The sequence below is a fragment of the Aptenodytes patagonicus genome, chromosome 5, assembly GCF_965638725.1.
Source record: "Aptenodytes patagonicus chromosome 5, bAptPat1.pri.cur, whole genome shotgun sequence".
Taxonomy (NCBI): Eukaryota; Metazoa; Chordata; class Aves; order Sphenisciformes; family Spheniscidae; genus Aptenodytes; species Aptenodytes patagonicus.
The window spans coordinates 42,359,451-42,378,686 of NC_134953.1; the positions used below are offsets into that span (position 1 = coordinate 42,359,451).

General features: G+C 40.0%; 1 protein-coding gene across 1 annotated transcript in view; it reads left to right on the top strand.

Annotated features, from left to right (window-relative positions):
- Nucleotides 1-56: 56 nt before the first annotated feature.
- PTEN (phosphatase and tensin homolog) overlaps nucleotides 57-19,236 on the top strand; it is a 49,533-nt gene continuing 30,353 nt past the window's right edge. The window contains exons 1-2 of the mRNA XM_076339512.1: nucleotides 57-186; nucleotides 16,183-16,267. Coding sequence (XP_076195627.1) covers nucleotides 108-186; nucleotides 16,183-16,267 — 164 coding nt within the window. The 5' untranslated portion in view covers nucleotides 57-107. The remainder of the gene's footprint in view (nucleotides 187-16,182; nucleotides 16,268-19,236) is intronic.

Here is a 19,236-nt window from a genome sequence, read left to right on the forward strand (position 1 = left end):
ACCCGGGGCCGCCCGGCGGCCGCCGGCCCGCCGCCGCCTCCCGGCTCCGCGCCTCGCCGCCGCCCGGCCCCTGCGCGCTGTCCCGGAGCGGCCCCCGGCTGCCAGACATGACCGCCATCATCAAAGAGATCGTCAGCAGGAACAAAAGGCGATACCAGGAGGATGGCTTCGACCTGGACCTGACCTGTATCCTCCCGGCGGGGACGGGGCCCGTCACCGGGTGCTGCACGTACAGCTATTGCATCAGACCTGCGCGGCGGTTACCTAACGCGCTTCCCGGTGCCGCTCCACCGGGAGGCCGGCGGCTGCCGCCGGGGCTGGCCCGGGCCACCTCGCCCTCCCCCGCCGCCGCCTCGGCCTCCTTTTGTCCGGGCGGCCGCCGAGCCGGGGCCCGGCAGCCGGGCAGATTAACGGGAGCTCCGTGATGGCGAGGATTAACGTTAGCACTCCTTTGCGACTGCAGCCAGCCTGCCTGCTGCCACCCCCGTGTCGTGGAGGTGCTGTCCCGCCCCCCCCCGGCGCGGGGAGCCCCTGCCCGCTCCGGAGCAAAGCGGGACTGCCGCTTATCTCTGGCTATGTTGATTTTTCGGCTCACATAGCAAATACGCCTGTCCTGCCGTGACTCGTGTCTAGAGCACTTTTTATTTTTGATTTAGTAACTCGTCTTGAATTGCTAATATAATCGTGGCAGGCCTGTCGCTTTACTCGGGTTGCTTCAGTCTGCGGCAGGAGAGGCGAAGCCTGTGTCCTCTGCCCTGATTTTCATACGTTCAGTAAGGCAGAGCTCGTGCTCAGTTGCAGTACGATGCAGCAAGGTTCTCTATGACAAGAGGTGGCAATTGCTTCTTCCAAATTAAAAAATGCCTCTTTTACTAATGCGATGCGTGAACCGCCCTTTGGCATACTCTCAGATACAGTAAACACAAGGATGTGTTACAAACGAGAGCACATTGGGTCTTGTTGAGGAGGATTGTGAGGACTGTAATTCTGGAATTAGTATGCAATTACAACTAATGAGTCAAACCATAGAGAAGCATTGCTAGTGTATAGTTTTGGTGGCCTTTCAAACAGATGTGCTGTAGTGGCAGCAGGCAGATGTTTAGCTTTGAATGCCTTGCAGAGTTAATGGTATGTAGGGGCTGTGCTGTGGGCATGGTCTTTCTCTGTGGTGGAGAAAGATCATTACTGCATTTGAGAGGTTTTGGAGCAAGAACCTCGCTTAAAGGTTGGAACTGTCCTAGGAAGAATGAATATTGACAGTAGTATTCAGAGCTAGACTTATCTCTATAGAGAGAGTGCTTTCTGTTCTGCAACAGGGTCAGGGTGGAATTTATTGGGTTTTGGAGAAATTACACTTGTGTCATAGCAAGTGCTACAAATAAATCCAGTTCTTGGGCAGGATCAAAACCGAGAACAGCTGTAACTAGTGCAGAGCTCGTGCTGTTGCACTGAGCCTTGGCCTAAAATTTTGGTGGCTTTAGAATGGCCTGAAAGGTTCTTGACTTTAGTAGGCGGCTGCTGAGCTTTTAGTTAAAAAGCAGCAGCTCTAGTACATAATTCCTGTATTCTGTTCGTGATACTGATAAAATACAATTTTAGGCTTGCGTTTTTAAACATTTGCACTTGGTCGTTTTGTTGGCCTATGACTAGGGCAGCTGTAATGCTGACATAGGCCAGCGCAGCACTTACTGCTGACTTAATGGCAGAAGTCTGAGTTACAATTTTTGATTCTCTGAGTGGTGGGTTTGCCGGGAACTAAGGGGTTATGAAAAGAGTTAAGTGGTGGCAGAATGATGAGGTTTTGGCTTCACAGTTTGGTGTTTGATATCTTTGCCCAGATGTGCCGTTGATAGGGAGAGATTTTTTGACCTAAACAGTTAAAAACTAGTGATATGCTCCTGGCAAGAAAATTCGTGAATGTTGAACCTGGGTTTTCTTCCTCAAGGTTGCTAATGATATGCCAAATGGAGTTTATTGCTTATTTTTTACTTTTTTGTCTTGTTAATTTTATTCTTAGAATTTTGCATTAGAAGTAGGCCACTGAACGCTGGGCTTAGGCTAGTTTTTCTAAAACGAGTAGCTAGCTGCAATTCTGTAATGAAATTTATAGAAAAGGCATTTTTTTCATGATTGCAAAAATATCTTTGGAAGAAGCTTATACTCAGTACTTATTTTTTTTGTAGCTGTGCATTTTGAACAGATAATTAATAAATGAAGACTGCTGCCTGTACAGTATAATGGCTTTGCTTGAAGGCTGACGTCGCTGCAGAAGTGAAAGGTTAATTTTTTTATCACTTTGTGCAGGCTTCTTGGAGATGTGCTTTTTGCAGGGCTTTGATGGAATTGTTCATCATACCTGGTAGCTGGAAAATAACCTATTTATTTCTTACACGCGTAGACAGAGGACGGAGCTGGGAGTTACCTCTCCAACCATGCGATGTTAGATGAAGAAAGAGAAAACTTGAAACCTAAGTGAGCTTTTCGGGAAGGCATGTGGTGCATGGTAGGAGGACCAGGGTTTAAGTTCTCAAAGGTACCTCTCACTGTGTGCTAGAGCTTAAAACTTTGAGACCGAAACAAGCTACCATCTGCATTTCTGCTGTTGGTTAGTTTTGCTTCCCTGCGCACCCATATCTGTAGGAGTGTCCTCTGTTACAGATAACTGGTTATTTCAGGGTAGCTGCTTCTGTCAAGCTAAAAGAGAAAGACTGACATGGGTTGGATAGTCCAGTGATTTGGGCATTTAGCCGGGATATGGGAAATGGAGGCGTAAATTCCTCCTGCAGTAAATAATTCTGTACAAGTAGTTCAGTGGTGGTGGCTCCAAAATACTCAGTAGCTGGTGATTACTACCTGGGCTTTGGGAGGTAGAGAATAAAATTAATCTACAGTGAATCCAGGTGAGGTGCCTGATCTCCAGCCTATATTCTGTGGTCTGTCTTTTCTTCTACCCATCTTTGAGGGAGGGTTCGTGTCTTGGTGTCCCAGGTGGACAAAGACTTGCAGTCTTTGTATTTTGGTCACGGCTGATTCTCCCAAGGCGTTGCACGGAACACCTGAGTGCCAAAAGGCAGGCTGGGTTAGGCACTGGAGTGCCCAAGTCCCCTTTGAGGACCTCTTTTTTTTTTTTTTTTTCCCCTCTGTTGGGCTGTGTCAAATCCTTCTACAACTGGCACTGATGTATGTGTGGTACAGTACATCATGCTTGGGACTCTCAGTTCCTGATGAGTTCATTAAGAATTTTTCTGTGGATAATGTAGGATTTTAGGAAAAGGAAATAGTGACTTCTCAAAATCACTAGCTTTACGTACACAATATGAGAATAGTCCTATGTGCTAATTATGAAACAAGTGTCTTTAAAAAACATATTGATACTACTTTTCATGTAACTAAATGTTCTTTCTGAACAGTCTTTTTATGCACCTCTTAAAAAAAAAAAAAATTGAAACTAGAAGAGGAAAGGGTTTTAAAGGTGGAGACATTAAATCAGCTTTTTAATACTTTAAATCAGATATTGTATTTATTCCTGATTTATTTGGGTTTCTATTTAATTTCTGTAATACTAGATACCTTTTGGTGCAAATGGTTGAGAAGGAAAGTTTGGATTAATGGCTTTCTTCTAAGATGGCTGCATTTCTTTGATGCAATGACCAGTATATTTTCTGAGGTACTATAATCTTTGGTATGTATGAAATTGTGCAGCTTGGTTGTTGACCATTTTACTGCAGGGAACAGTGAAGAGTGAATGCTTGCATGCAAAGCTTGCACATTGCATTGATTGCTTGTCTTAAGAGGTCCGTGTGTAACTGAGTTTTAGCAAGTGGCTTAACTGTTTGAGACTAAAGTAGAAAAAATCGTGTAACTGCTTCTTGTGCCTATTATAGCTCTGGTTAAACTTTGTCTCGTATTTCCAGGCCTTCTGTTACACATGAAAATGGCCATCTAGCCTGAGTGTAGGGTAGAGCATGCCTACCCTGATGCTTAACTGAAGCATGTGTAGCTCGTGACCTACATATTCATACAAACTGCAGCAATATTCAGTAAAGATTAGATGTTGGGTGCAGTTTATTTACAAGTCTCACATGTAGTTTGTCTCATATAATGAAAGGCAGAGAATGCTAAAATTGCGAGTGGAAGCTGCTTAGAATATCATACTGCTTTATGCTATTTGCCGTCCTAAAGCTCTTTGCATTTTTAATGAAATTTTAAATTATGTGACTTCACTCAAAATGGCTCAGCATCCAGGAAAAAAATAAATTAGTGGCATGAGGTACATACTGCATTTAAAAATAGAGCCCGAGTTGGAAATGCCATTAATTTAAAATATTTGGTTTCATTTTAAAATTGAAGTTTGTTAGATGTTTTGTAGCAAGTTTTTCTTGCACACAAGTGCAGTAAGGACTGGTAAGGGTTTAGAAGAAACTAGAAGAAACCAACTGGCAACGCATTTTATTGGTGGAAAAGTATTTCTTTGTTCCGAAGTAAACCATGTTACTTAGCAGAGTTAAGAGCCTGACAGACTCATTTTGCTTCTGCAGCCTGGGACGATCTTGGGTTTTGGACGAGAAGATTAGTGACAGTTTTGCTCTGAGTTCATCTAAGGAGTCTGAATAGACAGCAGTAAAACAGTACTGGCTGGGGACTTCTCAGAGTTTGATTCAGTTACCTGCTTGCTGTAGGATGTATTTGATCCTGGGGAAATTGGTCTTTCTGCACTTACCAAGGATAAAGGTTTTTGAATTGTCCAGATGGAGAAAGCAAGGTGGTGATAGATGCAAGTGTGTTCATGCATTTTTCTCTTCTGGGGTTAGAGACGTACTGGATTACTTACTTTTCCTCACAACCTAAAAAAAACCCCTTTGACATATTGCCATAGTACGTGCATATTTGTGGATAGCGTTGTTTGACAGCTGAAGCCTACACACAAAACCCCCACCATTCGAGCAAGTGCTCTGTTGTGCAACCCTCGCTGCATCCATTCAAAGTAACTCCAGCCCCTTTCTGCCCTGCTTTTTGACCGCAGTTGCTCGGAAAGGGACTTAAAAGATGCTTGACAAATTACAGCTCATCTCGTTGTGCTTGCTTAAATGTAGTACAGGCTTCCTAATGAATGACTTGATCTTGCATCATCAGAAATTTTTAATCAATGTGCAGTGTTGCTGGAGACTGTTTGCACAAGCTAAACATGAAGTTAAAAAATAACTGCCTGTGCACACTTTTAAATCGACAAAAGCTGCAAACTGATTCTTGGTTTCATGTAGCTCTGCTGTAAAAGTTATGGCTGTATGTTCTTTTCAAGGTGGAGAAAGAAATGAGTACAGCTGATGTGGACACTTTATAAAATATGGTGACCTTTTAGGAAAAAGACAACTGAAGCTGATCTTCATTGAAATCTGTTTGTAAGCTTAGTTAAGTGTGTGTAATTTTCAGAACATCCAAAGCTTTGCCGTTAAACATTAAGAGGGTAATGCTGAATAAAGTGCAAGCTTATACTAAGACTGGTACTGGTTTTGAGCATTTCTTTTTTTAAGGAAAAATCCAAGTTTATCTTCATTATCTCTTACAATAAGACCGATGAGGTGTTGGCACTTGAGGCCCTTGAGAAATTATCTTTGTTGAGGCTGGTCACTGGCTTTGGTGAGGACGGTTAGGTCAGTGTTGAGGACTTCTGAAAATCCCACCCGTTAAGCTCTTGGTTTAGCTCTCGGTGTAATTGGTTGGCCATGCATCAACACTGGGTCCAACTTGAGTCTTGAAGAAGGTTGATGAATTTTGAAAGTGCATCTTTCTAGGAACTTGTGCTAGTCCGGAAGGCCTTTCTGTCCTCAAGATAATTACATGTGACTTCCACTGACTTCATGAGACGGTTACGGCATGTTTAGGGAAAGGATATAGCCTTGAGTGTGGAGCTTATGCAACACTTGAAATGGCTATTATTGCCGCAGTGTAACACATGCGGAAAGATTAGTTGGCTCTTGATGGCTGCTAGGCTGGTGATCAGCAGATTTCTTTGGGACAAAAATGTGTTTTTCCTGTGCTATCCAGTGCTACACTTAATACATCTCACTTAAGAACCTTTTTTTATTACCAAAAGGTTTTGAGGCACAGTGACTGCTGTAGAGAAAACCAGTATTTGCTAAATGACGTGTTAAAACACTGTAGAGGAGTACAGAATTTTCTAATTTTCTTCCAGAAGAGAGGTGACTGTATTTTCTGTTTTCTTCCTTGTAGGATGGTTTGGACACTTAAATCCTCTTTGTTGTGTGTTGATAGCATTTATTCAGTAATCATATGACTGAAAGAATGTGTTTTTATTAACGCATTATGTTAAAAACCCCTGTGTTAAAAATGTAAAGCCATGCCAAAACTAAACTTCAGAATGTAATAACTACAAAGTTGACATTTTATATATAAAGTTTCTGTCTACCAAGTTGCTTTTGCCAGTTGTGAATCTCTGAATAGTTTCTTAAATGAAATTATATTTTTAATGGACTAATGTTGTTGCCACATTAATGCTGCATAAGCTGACAAATTATACCCCTGGTACCTTAGCCTAGAGTCTTCCCTTACAACATGTTTAAACAAGAAAATGGTTCTTGTATAATGATTTAAGGGACAATAGTTGTGTTCTGACAAACTGGAAGAAAAGGGGGGGAATAGGCAGTTGAGCTGTCAAATCCCTTAATTATATTACAGACCAAAGTTGCTATCATTAGTCATAACTAACTCCCTTTTAAAGCCCACCTCCTTTCTAGTTTGAGTACCCAGCAAGTAATCTGCAACTCAGAGCTGCACGTGATTTGTATTCATTCACTGTGCCTAATGTAGGGTGGATATTGAAGGTTAATTATTGCATAGCTTTTTCAGGGGGGTAAACGGGATATAGCGTGGAGTTGTGAGTAGCGATTGCTGGATATGCCTGATGCCTCATCTTTAATACTAGGGTAGTTGTGGGCTCCTTTGATTTGGCACTTCTGTGAAGGTTTTTGGGATTAAAGCTGTGCATGTTTGTGCATTCGTGTGAGTTACTGGGATGGTGATTTCCGGATTGTAAGAAGGGAATTTATTTGAAAAATATGGGAACATTCATAAGTGCCCCTGTAGAGCAGCATCTCTTCTGAAACATGAATGCTTTGTCGGTGGTTGACTCTACTTTGGGTTCAGAGATTGCTGTTAGTTTTTGAACGTGTCTTAGTCCCAGATTGATATTTCAGATGTAAACAAATCCTTGTTCCAGTTTCTAATTCAAGCTAGCATCCTCTTTGCTCCTATCTGTCATCTGCCTCGTTTACCGTCTTGCCTGTGAGGCCCCGAAAAAAGAAGTTTTGTATAATGGAAGTAAATAATCATGCAATTAGGCCATGTATCATGCTGCATAAATCTAGGTTATCTTAGTAATGATTTTTAGGCAATATAGCTAAAGTAGTGGGCTCTGTGATTCAAATGGTAATTGACTGTGCAGCCAAAAAATGAAACTCAACTGCTCTGTGTTTGGGATGATGACTATTGCAAAAGCTGGCATTGTTCCCTTTAAAGATGAAGTCCCAGCTTCACAGCCCTAATGTGCAGCAGTGCATAAAAACTGCTTAATATCCACTTTTTTGTAGTGAAGTGCTTAAGAAATGTCTTTATAAACTTAATTCTGCCTTTGTGGAGCTGTAGTATAATAGCTTTTAATTGCATGATTAATTTTCTTAGAGGCCTCTGCTTAATTCATTGCATTGCCTGGATATATATCAGGCTAGAATTGAAGTAGTTGTGCATTTTCTATTCTTTAATTTCTTGTGTGGGTGAGTTAGAGAAGTAATGTCCTTTTTTTTGTACTAAGATTTAGAGGAGGAAAACACTAGATCTCATTAGAATGAAATTAATATTATCTACTCAGGGCTCATTGCTTGAGAAATGGTTTATTAGGATGGCCTTATGTCTTGTTTTGCTGCTTGCCTTTCTTTTCTCTTGGATCACCACCCCCACCCCCCAAATTCAGGTTTGATAAATTCATACAAATCCTAGTTTTTGTAGCTTATGTTTTATAAAGCTTTTTAGTGTGACATATTTGTCCTCCAGCCTGATAGCCATTTTAAATTCCCTTGTCTGAAAGTTTTGGATATCCTTTCAGACTTGCAAAAAGTTGAGACTGAGCCATTTTTTACTTCCTGTCAGTAAATATCAAAGTAGTGACTCTCTGTGCTGACTTCTTTTTACTGAATAAAATCCTTGTATTTTTCCGTGGGTGTTTGAGGTTAGGATATGCTTAAGTACACATAGGTGCTACTTTAAAGGAGATCCTGCAAAGTGTGGTAGTGTGCTGAGAACACGTACCAGGGAGGTCCTGTACTCTGTCTTGAAAGAGTTCATGTTGAAATTGGTTCGTGGGTTAAAATAGGTAAATTTGTCACTTCGGAAATGTCAAACTGAGATGCAACAGTTAAGCTTCTCATATGCATTGCCTCCTTCTGAGAACATCCACTCAGCACATGTGTTACCTTGAGGACAGCTGCTCAGCCTCACACGTATAGTGCCCTTTGCCACTGGGACAGCTTTTGGCCTCGGGCTGCTGTGTGTTGCTGCAGCTAGTTGGGACGCCAGGGTAGGTATGATAAGATGGGGTGCAGCTTCTTTCAAAGCGTGAGCAGAAACAAAAAGCCTTCTTAACTGGACCTCTGCATGTTTTCACCTCTAGAAACTTGTTGGGATTGTAGGCTTTTGTTCAGTGCAGTAGACCGGGACTTGAAGTTGATTAAGGAGTTGAGGCCCAATCTTTGACTCCTCAGCTGAAGAGTTCTTTCTATCAAATTTCATATGAATAATATAGTGTGCTGTTGCATCATTTGTTATGCTCCTGTTTGCTCTTGGCTTTTTCTTAATGGGAAGGGTAGCTTTTTTGTGTCCTGTAATATCATCAGCTGTTTCAGAGGGATTTGCAGTTCTTCACAACAAGCTCATGTTTCCTTTACTATCTGCATGTTTCCCTGTCTTTATTTGTGATTCTAAACCATGTTGAAATGGAAGTTTAAGACATCTTTTTCTCAGTCTTTGTCAGAACAAGCTCTTCTGTAGAGTAGACATCATCTGCTTTCATGCTTCTCTGTTACCATTTTTTGTATTTATGCTGTGAGGTTTATGAGGTTGATACTGTTTTGCAAAAAAAATGGTGCCTGCTTATTAGGTGGATTATGTGTGGGGTTTTTCCAATCTTCTTGACCCTATTAGCTGTTCAGCAAAGCCTCCATATGGCTGAGAGCCCCAGGACACGTTTCATACACCTCACAGATGAAGGGAGAGACACTTGCTCTGGGAATACTTCCCAAATGCAATATAGTAAGCAGGTCCAAAAGCCCTGCTATGGGATTGAAGTGAGTTGACGATGTAGCTGGTTCCTGAGACAACCTGGCAGTATCATCTTCTGATTCACTTCTTTGCGCTGTGGGAATTTGACTTCCCCTCCAGACCTGTTGTCAGCCCCGTGACCTCATCTGGACAAGTTAGCCTCCCGGATACAAAGGAGCTGCAGTTTTGTTGTTCCTTGTCTAGGTTGCTGCATTTAAATTACAAGCTGAAAGATTAAAAAATTAAAAAAAAAAAAGGGTTGTAGTTGAAATATTGAGCATTAAGGGGTTAAATGCATTTCTTCTAAATCATAAAATGTTTCTCAGCCACATCTGAGTTGGTATCTTTTCTTGTTCTTTAAGGCACAGATGGTAAGGTTGGCAAGTGCAGCTGGCTGGCTACAAGGAATCCTCCTTTGCTCTGAAGAACTTTCTTCCTGTTCATTTCCTTTATACTTCCGATTATCCAGACTCATAGAAAAATAATAAACTTATTTTGTGTTTCATGCTGGCTAATGGAAGTGCCGCCTGTTAAAAGCAAAAAAGGTATGCATGTGTACAGGCTGAACAGTATATATGCTAGGAAACTCTTCTAGATTGGGCTGGGTATATTTTCCTATGTCTTTTTTTTTTGTAGGGATGCTGTCAAAAAAATGACACTAATAAGAACTTGGCCATTTGTCAGGACTCTTAAATCTGTTTGAGGATGGAGTGTGGACACTTCTCGTAACACTCCCCCTGTAGCTTCAGGCTGTCAAGCTGTTGAACAGCAAGAGCAGTTTTTTCTCTTGCCGTTGCTATACGGACTTGTTTAAGCTGGAGTTAAAGGGCTTGAGGTTAGCATGCTAACATTTCATAGTTGGTAGGGCCAGATGCACCGCTAGACCACGTTGTATGGTTACTGAAGTCAGAGTTCCTGAAAATTGCAGACAGATTGACACAACAAAGCAACTTTCGGAGACTTCAAAGTCATGTTGTTCCTCTGCTCTTCAGTGTTGCTATCAAATGGGACTTAGCAGTTGACAGCTTGGCCACCCCATGCTAGAGGCTGGTTTCCTTTGCACTGTGGCTCTCTGCAGCCAGGAGGGTGGTGGGTGATGCATAGTGGAGCAAAACTGACAGCAGCTTGCATGTGAATGAGGAGTGGGCTGTTTAGGAGCGGATTAAAGCAAGTACATGCCTTGCTTGCCTGAACTGGAAGTGAAAATTTGCATTCCTGGCAATTGTGAAGCTTTTTTCAGGCCATAGATTCACCAGTTTAAATCTGTTCTTTGTTAAATAAGGTTCATATTTGGAAACTGGAAACTGAGGGTCGGGAAAAATGGACTGTTGTCCTTTTATTTGCAGGTGTCAGGTTCAGTTTTTGCAGTAAGTTTTTAGCTCCAAAGCATGACTTGAACAGTGACCGTCATTCACAGCTTCAGGAACACTCAGCTTGTTTTAAATTTCCTTTTTAAAGAAAGATGAAGTCTAATGCCTGGTAGGTGTTCCTGAAGCCTTTGATTGTAAAGGGCTAATAGTTTTAAAGTTGTTTTTATTTGTGTTTTGATTTAAAAATCTGTTGTCAGTGTTGGGTTTACAAAGTAAAGCTATATTTAAATTCTTAAGCACTGCATGCTCTAAGCATGCTTATCAAATAGGAAGATTAGGTCATTTGCTTTCTGTTTTTCTGTTAAAGCCACTTTCATGAGCGGAGCGAGGATAAGGGATTAAATACTTTATTTGAAATAGGACTTCATAAAATTACTTAGAAATTCTAATGACTCACATTCTAGATACTAATTGAGAACGTTGATCATTGCAGGAAAGGCTATAGCTGTATTTTTGTAACTTTCTTGGGGCTCTTTAAGAATTTAAGAATTGGTAAATATTTCGCTATGCTTTTTTGGCCACCTTCTGTTATTAGGAAAAAGGCTGAATTTGTGAGCAGAATCAGTTATAGGACCAACATGAGTAATTTGCTTTTATATCTATATGTATGTAAAATTTCAAGTGTATATTCTTTAATTTGATCTTGGCATAATGTGAATATATAGACAGCTATTTTTGAAAGTGATAATAACTGTTGATTTGCATAATGATACAGGATTTTTCTCATAGCAACTGGGAAGACTATCATCTTTAGCATGTGGGAATGATTTCAGGCTTTAAGAACACTGTTTTGTTAAATCTACGAACAGCATTAGAGCAAAGGCATTTCTGAAGTGGCGTATGGATTATATGCTTTGGTATGTCTTCAATATTGATGAAGAATCGTTTTTTTGTTATGGCATTTGGTAACTTAGCAAATTATTGGGTGCTTTCATTTTAAGGTTCCTTGGGTATAGCGTAGTATCATCTTCGTTCATTTGAAAGCTGAAGTTTTGTAGTTAGTAAGAAGTATGAACTTGAGTAGAGGATGGCATTTTAATGTTTTGCTGCTGTTGTTATGAGTCTGTCTCATGTATTTTTTTTTTATGATCGCTAACTAAAATCCCAGCTTCCACGTTTACAAGATTGAGAAAGGAATGAGTGCTTTAAAAACTGTTGAAACCATTTCTGGGAATGGGTTTCTTAGGAAAGAGCTACTTTGGCAAAATGTGGCAGGGTTTATTTTATGTTTTTCAGAAAGCCCATTTCAAATTTTGGTAGTTATGACAGTTTGGTTAACTTTGTTTTGCATGTGTTGTAGAACTGCCTCAATAAATGGCTGAGGCTTTTTCCATTTTCATTTGCCTGTCTTAAAAAAAAAAAAAAAAAGCTTGGAATTGGTAATGAATTTGTTGCATGTTTTAAATCATCAGTTCTTCCAGATTTCTAAAATTATCGGTATCATTACCGATTTCGTGATGACTCAGAATTCTTGCTTTGAACGTAAGCCCAGCTTCCAAGCTCCTTTGTAAGAAATCTCGTCTTGGTAGCGAATATCTTAATTTTAGCTTTGGAAATCAATGTTAAATTAACTGAGGTGTGAAAAGCAGTGTCTCTGAACCATTGAGCATGGCTAGTGATAGAAGAACTTGCTGAAGATGATGCTCAGTGGAAGGTTGCTCCCGTAACTGGTTTGGCTCAGTACCCTTCTGTGCAGTGATCACCGGCTGTCCCTGAGGAGGACTGTTTCGTTCCCCAGCATCAGGAAAAAGCAAGCTAGTACTGCTGCAGTAACAATCATCCCCTTCACTTGCTGCAGATCTTGCATCTTTTCACAGGAGAGGAAAGGGTGGAAGAGCTTGGTTTTTATGGCAGCTTTTTCAATTAAGTGACAAAACTGCTATTTCTGCTCAGAGATTTACATCATCTGTGCAAACAGCAACAGCACTTCCACTCTGTTCTTCCATCTTATGTTGCTCCTTAAAGCAAAAGGCATTCTTCAGTTGCTTGAACCAACAAAAGAGTTTCAAAGCAACGTGCTTTTTCAGCATGCTTGTCAGAAGCATGTATTAAAAAGACAAAATGATCTTCACCAGCAATATGAATGCATTTGTCATAGTTGTCTCTTGCTTTTGTTTGGTGCAGGTAAAGCCTGCAGCCTCGCACACGTGCTGTGGAAAGGTGTCGTTTGCTCACTGTGGCTGGTGTCCTTTAAGGCCAGATCTGTTACAGACAGAAGAGTGAGTCAGCAGTGGCATGTGAATTGCATTCCAGTGTAATACTTTGAGGAAATAAGTAAGGTACTTCAGGATGCTTATGTTTAGGTGGGGGAGAAATTGGCTTGCCCGTTTAAAAAACAATCATGTTTTTCTAATAACAGTGCCTCCCCCCTCCCTGTTCACTGTTGGATATTTGTTTTTCAGCAAGCACTTCAGTTTTTGTGCTGTCAGATTGCAAAACCACAGAGCATACAACGCTTCTATTGAATCAGCATCAGTAAATTGATCCATATTCTCCTCCCCCTGACCCATTTGAATTCTTTTTCCATTTTCTTACTGGCATATTGTGGAACACCTTTTGCAATACCAGCTCTGGGTTTAAAAATGCACCTGTATGCACGGTTAAGCTTAAGCATTCAATTCTGCTGACTTGCTCCTGTTTAAAACAAGAAATGCATGCAGGCTGTGCATGTACTGCTCATGCATTGCCCTTGAGGAGTGAAGGAGGGGAAAAGGGGTCACGTGAGATGCGGGAGCCAAAAGGGGATCGCACTTTCCAAAAGCGCGAGACCGCCCCAGTTATTTTGGAACTTTTTATCTCTCTCTGCCTGTGTGTTTTGAGGCTTTGGTGTTTGGACAAGTCTGTGAGCCTGCAAACTGGAAACGCTGCTGTTAAGATGTTCTGTTTCCTTCACTTGGGGTGTCTGTCTGCTTCGCTTCCATCTTGCACCAGCTGGGAATCCTGGAAGGTATCTCATTTCTTAGCCTCTTGGAGAGGAAAAGCCAACAGCAGAAAAAAAGCATCTGAACATAAACTGCAGGCTGAAACACATGGAAAAAAATGTGTAGTAAAGCTCACGATTGCAAATAGAAATTTGAGCAAGTTACATGGGAATTTGGTGAAGTTTGGGCATCTGTCTCATGGGTGATACTATAGTTGAAACTGAGGGGTTTTTTGATGTGGTGTGTCAAAATGAATTTATTTTACCCCTGTTGCTAGCGTGAATGCTTGTCTTCTACGGAGAAGTGCTGTGGAAAGCAGGCTAATATACTGGATTATTTTGCTATGGTAATTTATGTAGCCTTCCTGCTTAAAGCAGGATGCAAAAGGAGGTGCTTTTGAGTATAAATGCTAGAACTGGCAGTAGGTAGAAGTCAGGTTGAAATCTGGAATGAGGAGGGAGTGATGGGGTGTGGTAGCTGGTAATTCATTGTTAATAGGCGTAGAGCAGGTGCACATGATTTATAACCAGTTTCTTCTGCTTATGGCAAGTAGTAACTGATAAAATAGTAAATACATTGCTAATTATGTAGTGCCTTTTGTTAATTTAACAAAGAGGTGTGGACTGCTTGCAGAGTAAAATATGTTCAGAGTGAAGTTCAAAGTTTAAGATTTTATGTGATTTGATAGTATCTGAAGTTATCAAAAGCTTTGAAAGTTAAGCAACTTAATGGTTGTTTTTTTTTTTTTAAGATAAGCTATTTTTAGGGTTTGGGCAAGTACAGAATAAATTGGAAACCAGATGTGAACCCCTTTCAGTGTCTGTATTTAAGGCAGCTATAGATATTTATTTGGATTTCTCAAAAGCTTTCATATTTTTCTCATTGTCTGCATAAATAATCTTTTGAATAGTCCAAGCAGACCTATGTATATTAATACTTGGATTACAACATAGTAAATGCTAATTCTTGTTTTGAGGATAGAAAACATTATTTCCATGTATTCAGTTCTTAATGTTTTTCTTAAGTCTTCTGGTTAATTGTGTCAATGCAGAACTTGGTCCAAGCTGCTTCCTTGTGAGTACTTATGCTTGTGGGAATTCTGCAAGGATGGAGTAAAGTAGTTTGTATCCTACTTCAGGCTTTTCTTTGTGTACAAGTAACTGGAATATTAATATCTTGGAAGCTGCTGCAGTTTCTTCCATTCTGATGATTACTCTTCGGAGCTTTGTTATATTTTAACCATAAAAATAAAAACTATTCTTACAATTGTGGAATAATTTAGGTTGAAAGGGACCTCTGGAAATCACCTGTTTCAGCCCCCTTGTTTAAAGCAGGGCCAACTTCAAACATATCATGCTTTGTTCTTACTCCTTCTAAAATTAGTTTGAGGAGGAGTATGTTAATGCGGTAGGGTTTGGTCTGTTTTCAAGCTGCTAGTTTCATTTCTGTTTGCTTTTCAGTGAAGTTTCTTCACTACATTATCGTTTCTAATAATGTTTAAAACTTGGGAGTGCTTTCTTTTCTTGAGTTCTGTTTAAAAAAAAAAATCCATATATCATTACACCACCAGGAAAATGAATACCAGTAATTTTCTAGCAATTTGTTGTGAATTCTTTACTACATTGGCTCTAGGTGTAAACTTAAAATTTTCTTATTTGGCCTTTTTCCTTAGCACTGATTTTTTTTTTTTTTTTTTTTTTTTTTGCTAAGAGGTACTTTTCCTAACTTCTTTATCTCAGGTAGCTTTTGGCAAGTGAATTACATGTAGTTCAGAATAAGAAACTAGAATATTTTTCCAGAAATGGGGAATTGTTTTTTTGATAAACAAGATAATCCTTTTCAGATCTGTACATTCCCGTCTATTGCAATATCTTACATTTAGGCATTCAGAGCTACCTTAGCCACTGCTGTAGTGGTCTGTTATGTAAAAATCATAGAAAGTGATAAAAACATTAGTGTTTATGTAGCCTTGCTAGGGCTTGCATGCCTGAAACGCGCTTTTTTGTTTGTTTTGCATGGTATACCTATTTTGGGATCACTGGGGACTTGAACATGGATTTTAATTTGGAACATCTTGAAATTTAGTCGCACAAGATTATTTTAATAGTTTCCCATTGGATTTAAAATGCCACTCAAACTGTAGAGAAAGACCAGTATGTAGCATCTATGTGATTCTAGTGCGATGATGTATGATAGGAGTGGATTACTTGACTGCTTTTCTAGTGGATTGCCTTTCTAATGGATGTTAACCATCAGCTGCCCAATAGCATAGACTTCTAATAAGTTACCTGTTTGAGAGGTAAGGAGATTTCTGTTCTAGTGGCTGTGGTCAAAGTATTGTGTTTTCAAAAGTTTCCCTCCTGATTTCCTCCCCCTCCTCCAACCTTTTTCTCAGCTTTTTTTTGAAAAGATCCCTTATTACTGCATATATAAAGCTGAATTGTTCACATATGGGAGTCAGAGTTGTTGCTCTGACTTTGATACAGTTAATTAATGTCCATTTAATGCTATTGTAGAAATTTCACATGCTTTACAAATGTTTCTGTAACTTGCATATTCAGATATTTATCCAAACATAATTGCTATGGGTTTTCCTGCGGAGAGGCTTGAAGGAGTATACCGGAACAACATTGATGATGTAGTAAGGTAAGTTTTTATTTTTCTTTTCCTTAACTTTTTCTTGTAAAACATAAGTATCCTTTTCTGCACTCATTTATGTTCTGCTAAGGAAAGGATGTGTGTTCTGACTCATAGAAATGGCAAGATTTTTGCATCTTGTAGATGTTGCCTTATTAGCTTTCCTGAAGAACGTTGGAAACAATGAAAATGATATTTTGCAAGAATTTTAGGCCAGGCTGCTGTTCTGGGTTGATCTCAAATGCATGTAGTCTGCTTTTTAGTGTGAAAAATTGACTTCAGTAAATTGTGCCTAGAGTAAAAGGAGGTTCTTTGCTTTTAGAAAGATGTCAATCCATGCCTCTGTTCAGTGTTGAGTGTTTCCTCAGATAGCTGATGGCATTTCAGAATATGTTTGCCCATATCCTTTCTTCTATCGATAAATCAAGTGCTTGAGAAGTTAATTTTGATTTGAAGTAGTAAATATAGGTGACTATAGGTGACTTTAGATAAAGGCTTTTACATCTGGCTGTGTTCAATAATTGTGGATGAGGAGAAAAATCAGCTAAAATTCATTATTGCTGGTGATGCTTTATAGCACGCTTTGTAAAAAAAACCTACAGGTTGTTATTTTTAACATCAAATAAAGTTATCTACTCTGAACTGCTGGATACAACTGTGGAAGGTGTACTTAGTGTTTTAGGAGCATCGTTGTAATTTTAGTCACACCCTACCTGGAGAATGTAGTGTGAGAGGCTGCATTAAAAACTAAATACTTGGCAGAAGCTGCCAAATGTTAGTGTTTTTAGGATCCTAAGTTCTGATTTTTTAAGTCATGCGTGATGCCTTTGAGATCCTGGGCATTTGAGGTCCTAAGTTCAGTAGCTCTCCAAGAGACTTGATGTTTGGGGTTGGGGGGATAATGTAGTAAGGGGCATGATTATGCAGTGAAGTTAGAAGTAGATGTGTCTGGGCAAGGAGGTGCTGCTCCCAGGTTTGAGATGCCACAGAAAGTTTCTCGTAATTGTTGGCAGGCAGAATTAGTGCAGCTTGAATTTCACTGGTAATTGTTTGCATCCAGGTTTGTACAGAAATGAGTTGAGGCAGCCCCTTAGTTCCCACGCTGGGAGGAATCGTAACCCTCAACTGAGAATCAGTCATCTGGAGGCAGCAACTTCCCTGTGCAGCTGCAGTTAGCTTCAGATGAGTTCGAGGGGGTTTCATTTTTGCATATTTAACCATCATGACGAAGCTCGCTATCCACGAATAGCACTGAAAATGTCAGAAGCTGGATTTGACCAGGCTTGCAGAAGCGACCTTGTTCTGTCATGCGGTAGTGAGGACAAGTCACTTTTCCAGAGCTGATCATATCAGTGAAGTTCAACATAGCAATCTGTAAATATTCTTGCAGAGTGTGTGTGTCTGCTAGAATAGTTAAGAGGCATGAAGTTGTGTTTTCTAATCATATCATTGCACACAGCTTGCACACAAGAAAAAGCTTCTGCTGTCCTTTTGGGACAGTTCAGGGCTGTCCCACAAACTCAAACTATCTAGCCATCTTTCTTTACCAGCAGTCAGAGCCACCTTTTCATTAAGTTGATGTAGGCATTGCATCTGCTATGTGAAATATGTGGTCCCTGATGGACTCCACCTTTAGAAATTGTAGGATAGGGGCAAAGGCTGCGCTTGGAATAAGTGACATGGGAATAATCCAAATAAATAATAATAGGCAGTAGTCTTTGAAGGCCATCTTCTATTCACAGCATTGATTTCAGTTGCTTCTGTATGAAGGAAAATATATTTTATTGGTTAAGTATGTAGATATGTGTAAATTAGACTTTTGAAAGGGAATGACTCTATAATTATTAAGTTGTCCATAAACACTCTGATCAAAAGGAGTAGTGATCACCTAAAAGTGTAATCAACCAAATTAAGATACAGAGAGATGTAAATTAAATGGCTGTAGGGAACTGGATGCTAAAGTAGTGTTATGTTTGTTGCCCCCTATTTTTAAACGAGAATAACACACAAAATGTGATCATGCAGCATTCTGCATGTTGCAATCAGCAGGTCCTCATCTGCTCCTGTTGTCTTTTTATTGCGGAATTTTTTTCCAAGATCTTTTTATGCAGAAATTCAACATGTTTGAGCTCTGGAGCAATTGGTATTGATCCAGGATATGCCAGTGGGCTTTTTCTGAATAGCTGTTATCCTGACAAATTTAATGCTAATACTGTATGAGAAGTACAACCTGGTCTGCTGGCTGTCTCCTGTGACTGATGCTTTGAAAGGTTTTGGATGGAATTTTGTCCTTAGAAAAATACTTGCATGAAAGCTTATACTCAGCTTTGTGGATATTACTGGCAGAAGCGGAGTCAGCTCTCCTTGCTCTCCAGTGTGTTTTAAACAAGCGGTGACATCTCCTGAGACAAATCACCATGTCCACCATCTTCCTTAATCTCTTGAAGTCTGCCAACAGGGGCGCCAGTGGGAGTCATGAAATATTTTGCTGATGAAATTGGAATCTCATACTCAATGCTGCACAAGGAGCGTTCACATCTGTTCTTATTTTAATGCATCAGTTTAACCACAGAGTTCTTCTAGGTTCTTCTGGAATATTATGACTGATAACCAGAGCTTGTTTTTGCTTGAGCTTTCCAGGATTTTAGCAGCTAGTGTTTCTTTTCAATTTGAACAGCATGTTCTGTCATGGCTAATTAAATTCCTTCTGGCTGATGTGCAGATACACACTGTTGATGATGTTAAGTGTAAACATTTGTATATTATTTCTTCTTGAATGTTGCCAGGTGACACATCATATATAATCACGGCAATTTTGATGAATCATGTTTGCAGTTTGGCTCTCAGAGGCTTGTATGGGAAGTTTTTGTTACAAAGTGAGCATGAAAATGAAATGAGTGTGAAAAAGTATAGTGGTCTTCCTTTTCCTTTCTGAACCCAGAATATCATCGGGCACTGCCCTCAGACTTCAGCGGCAA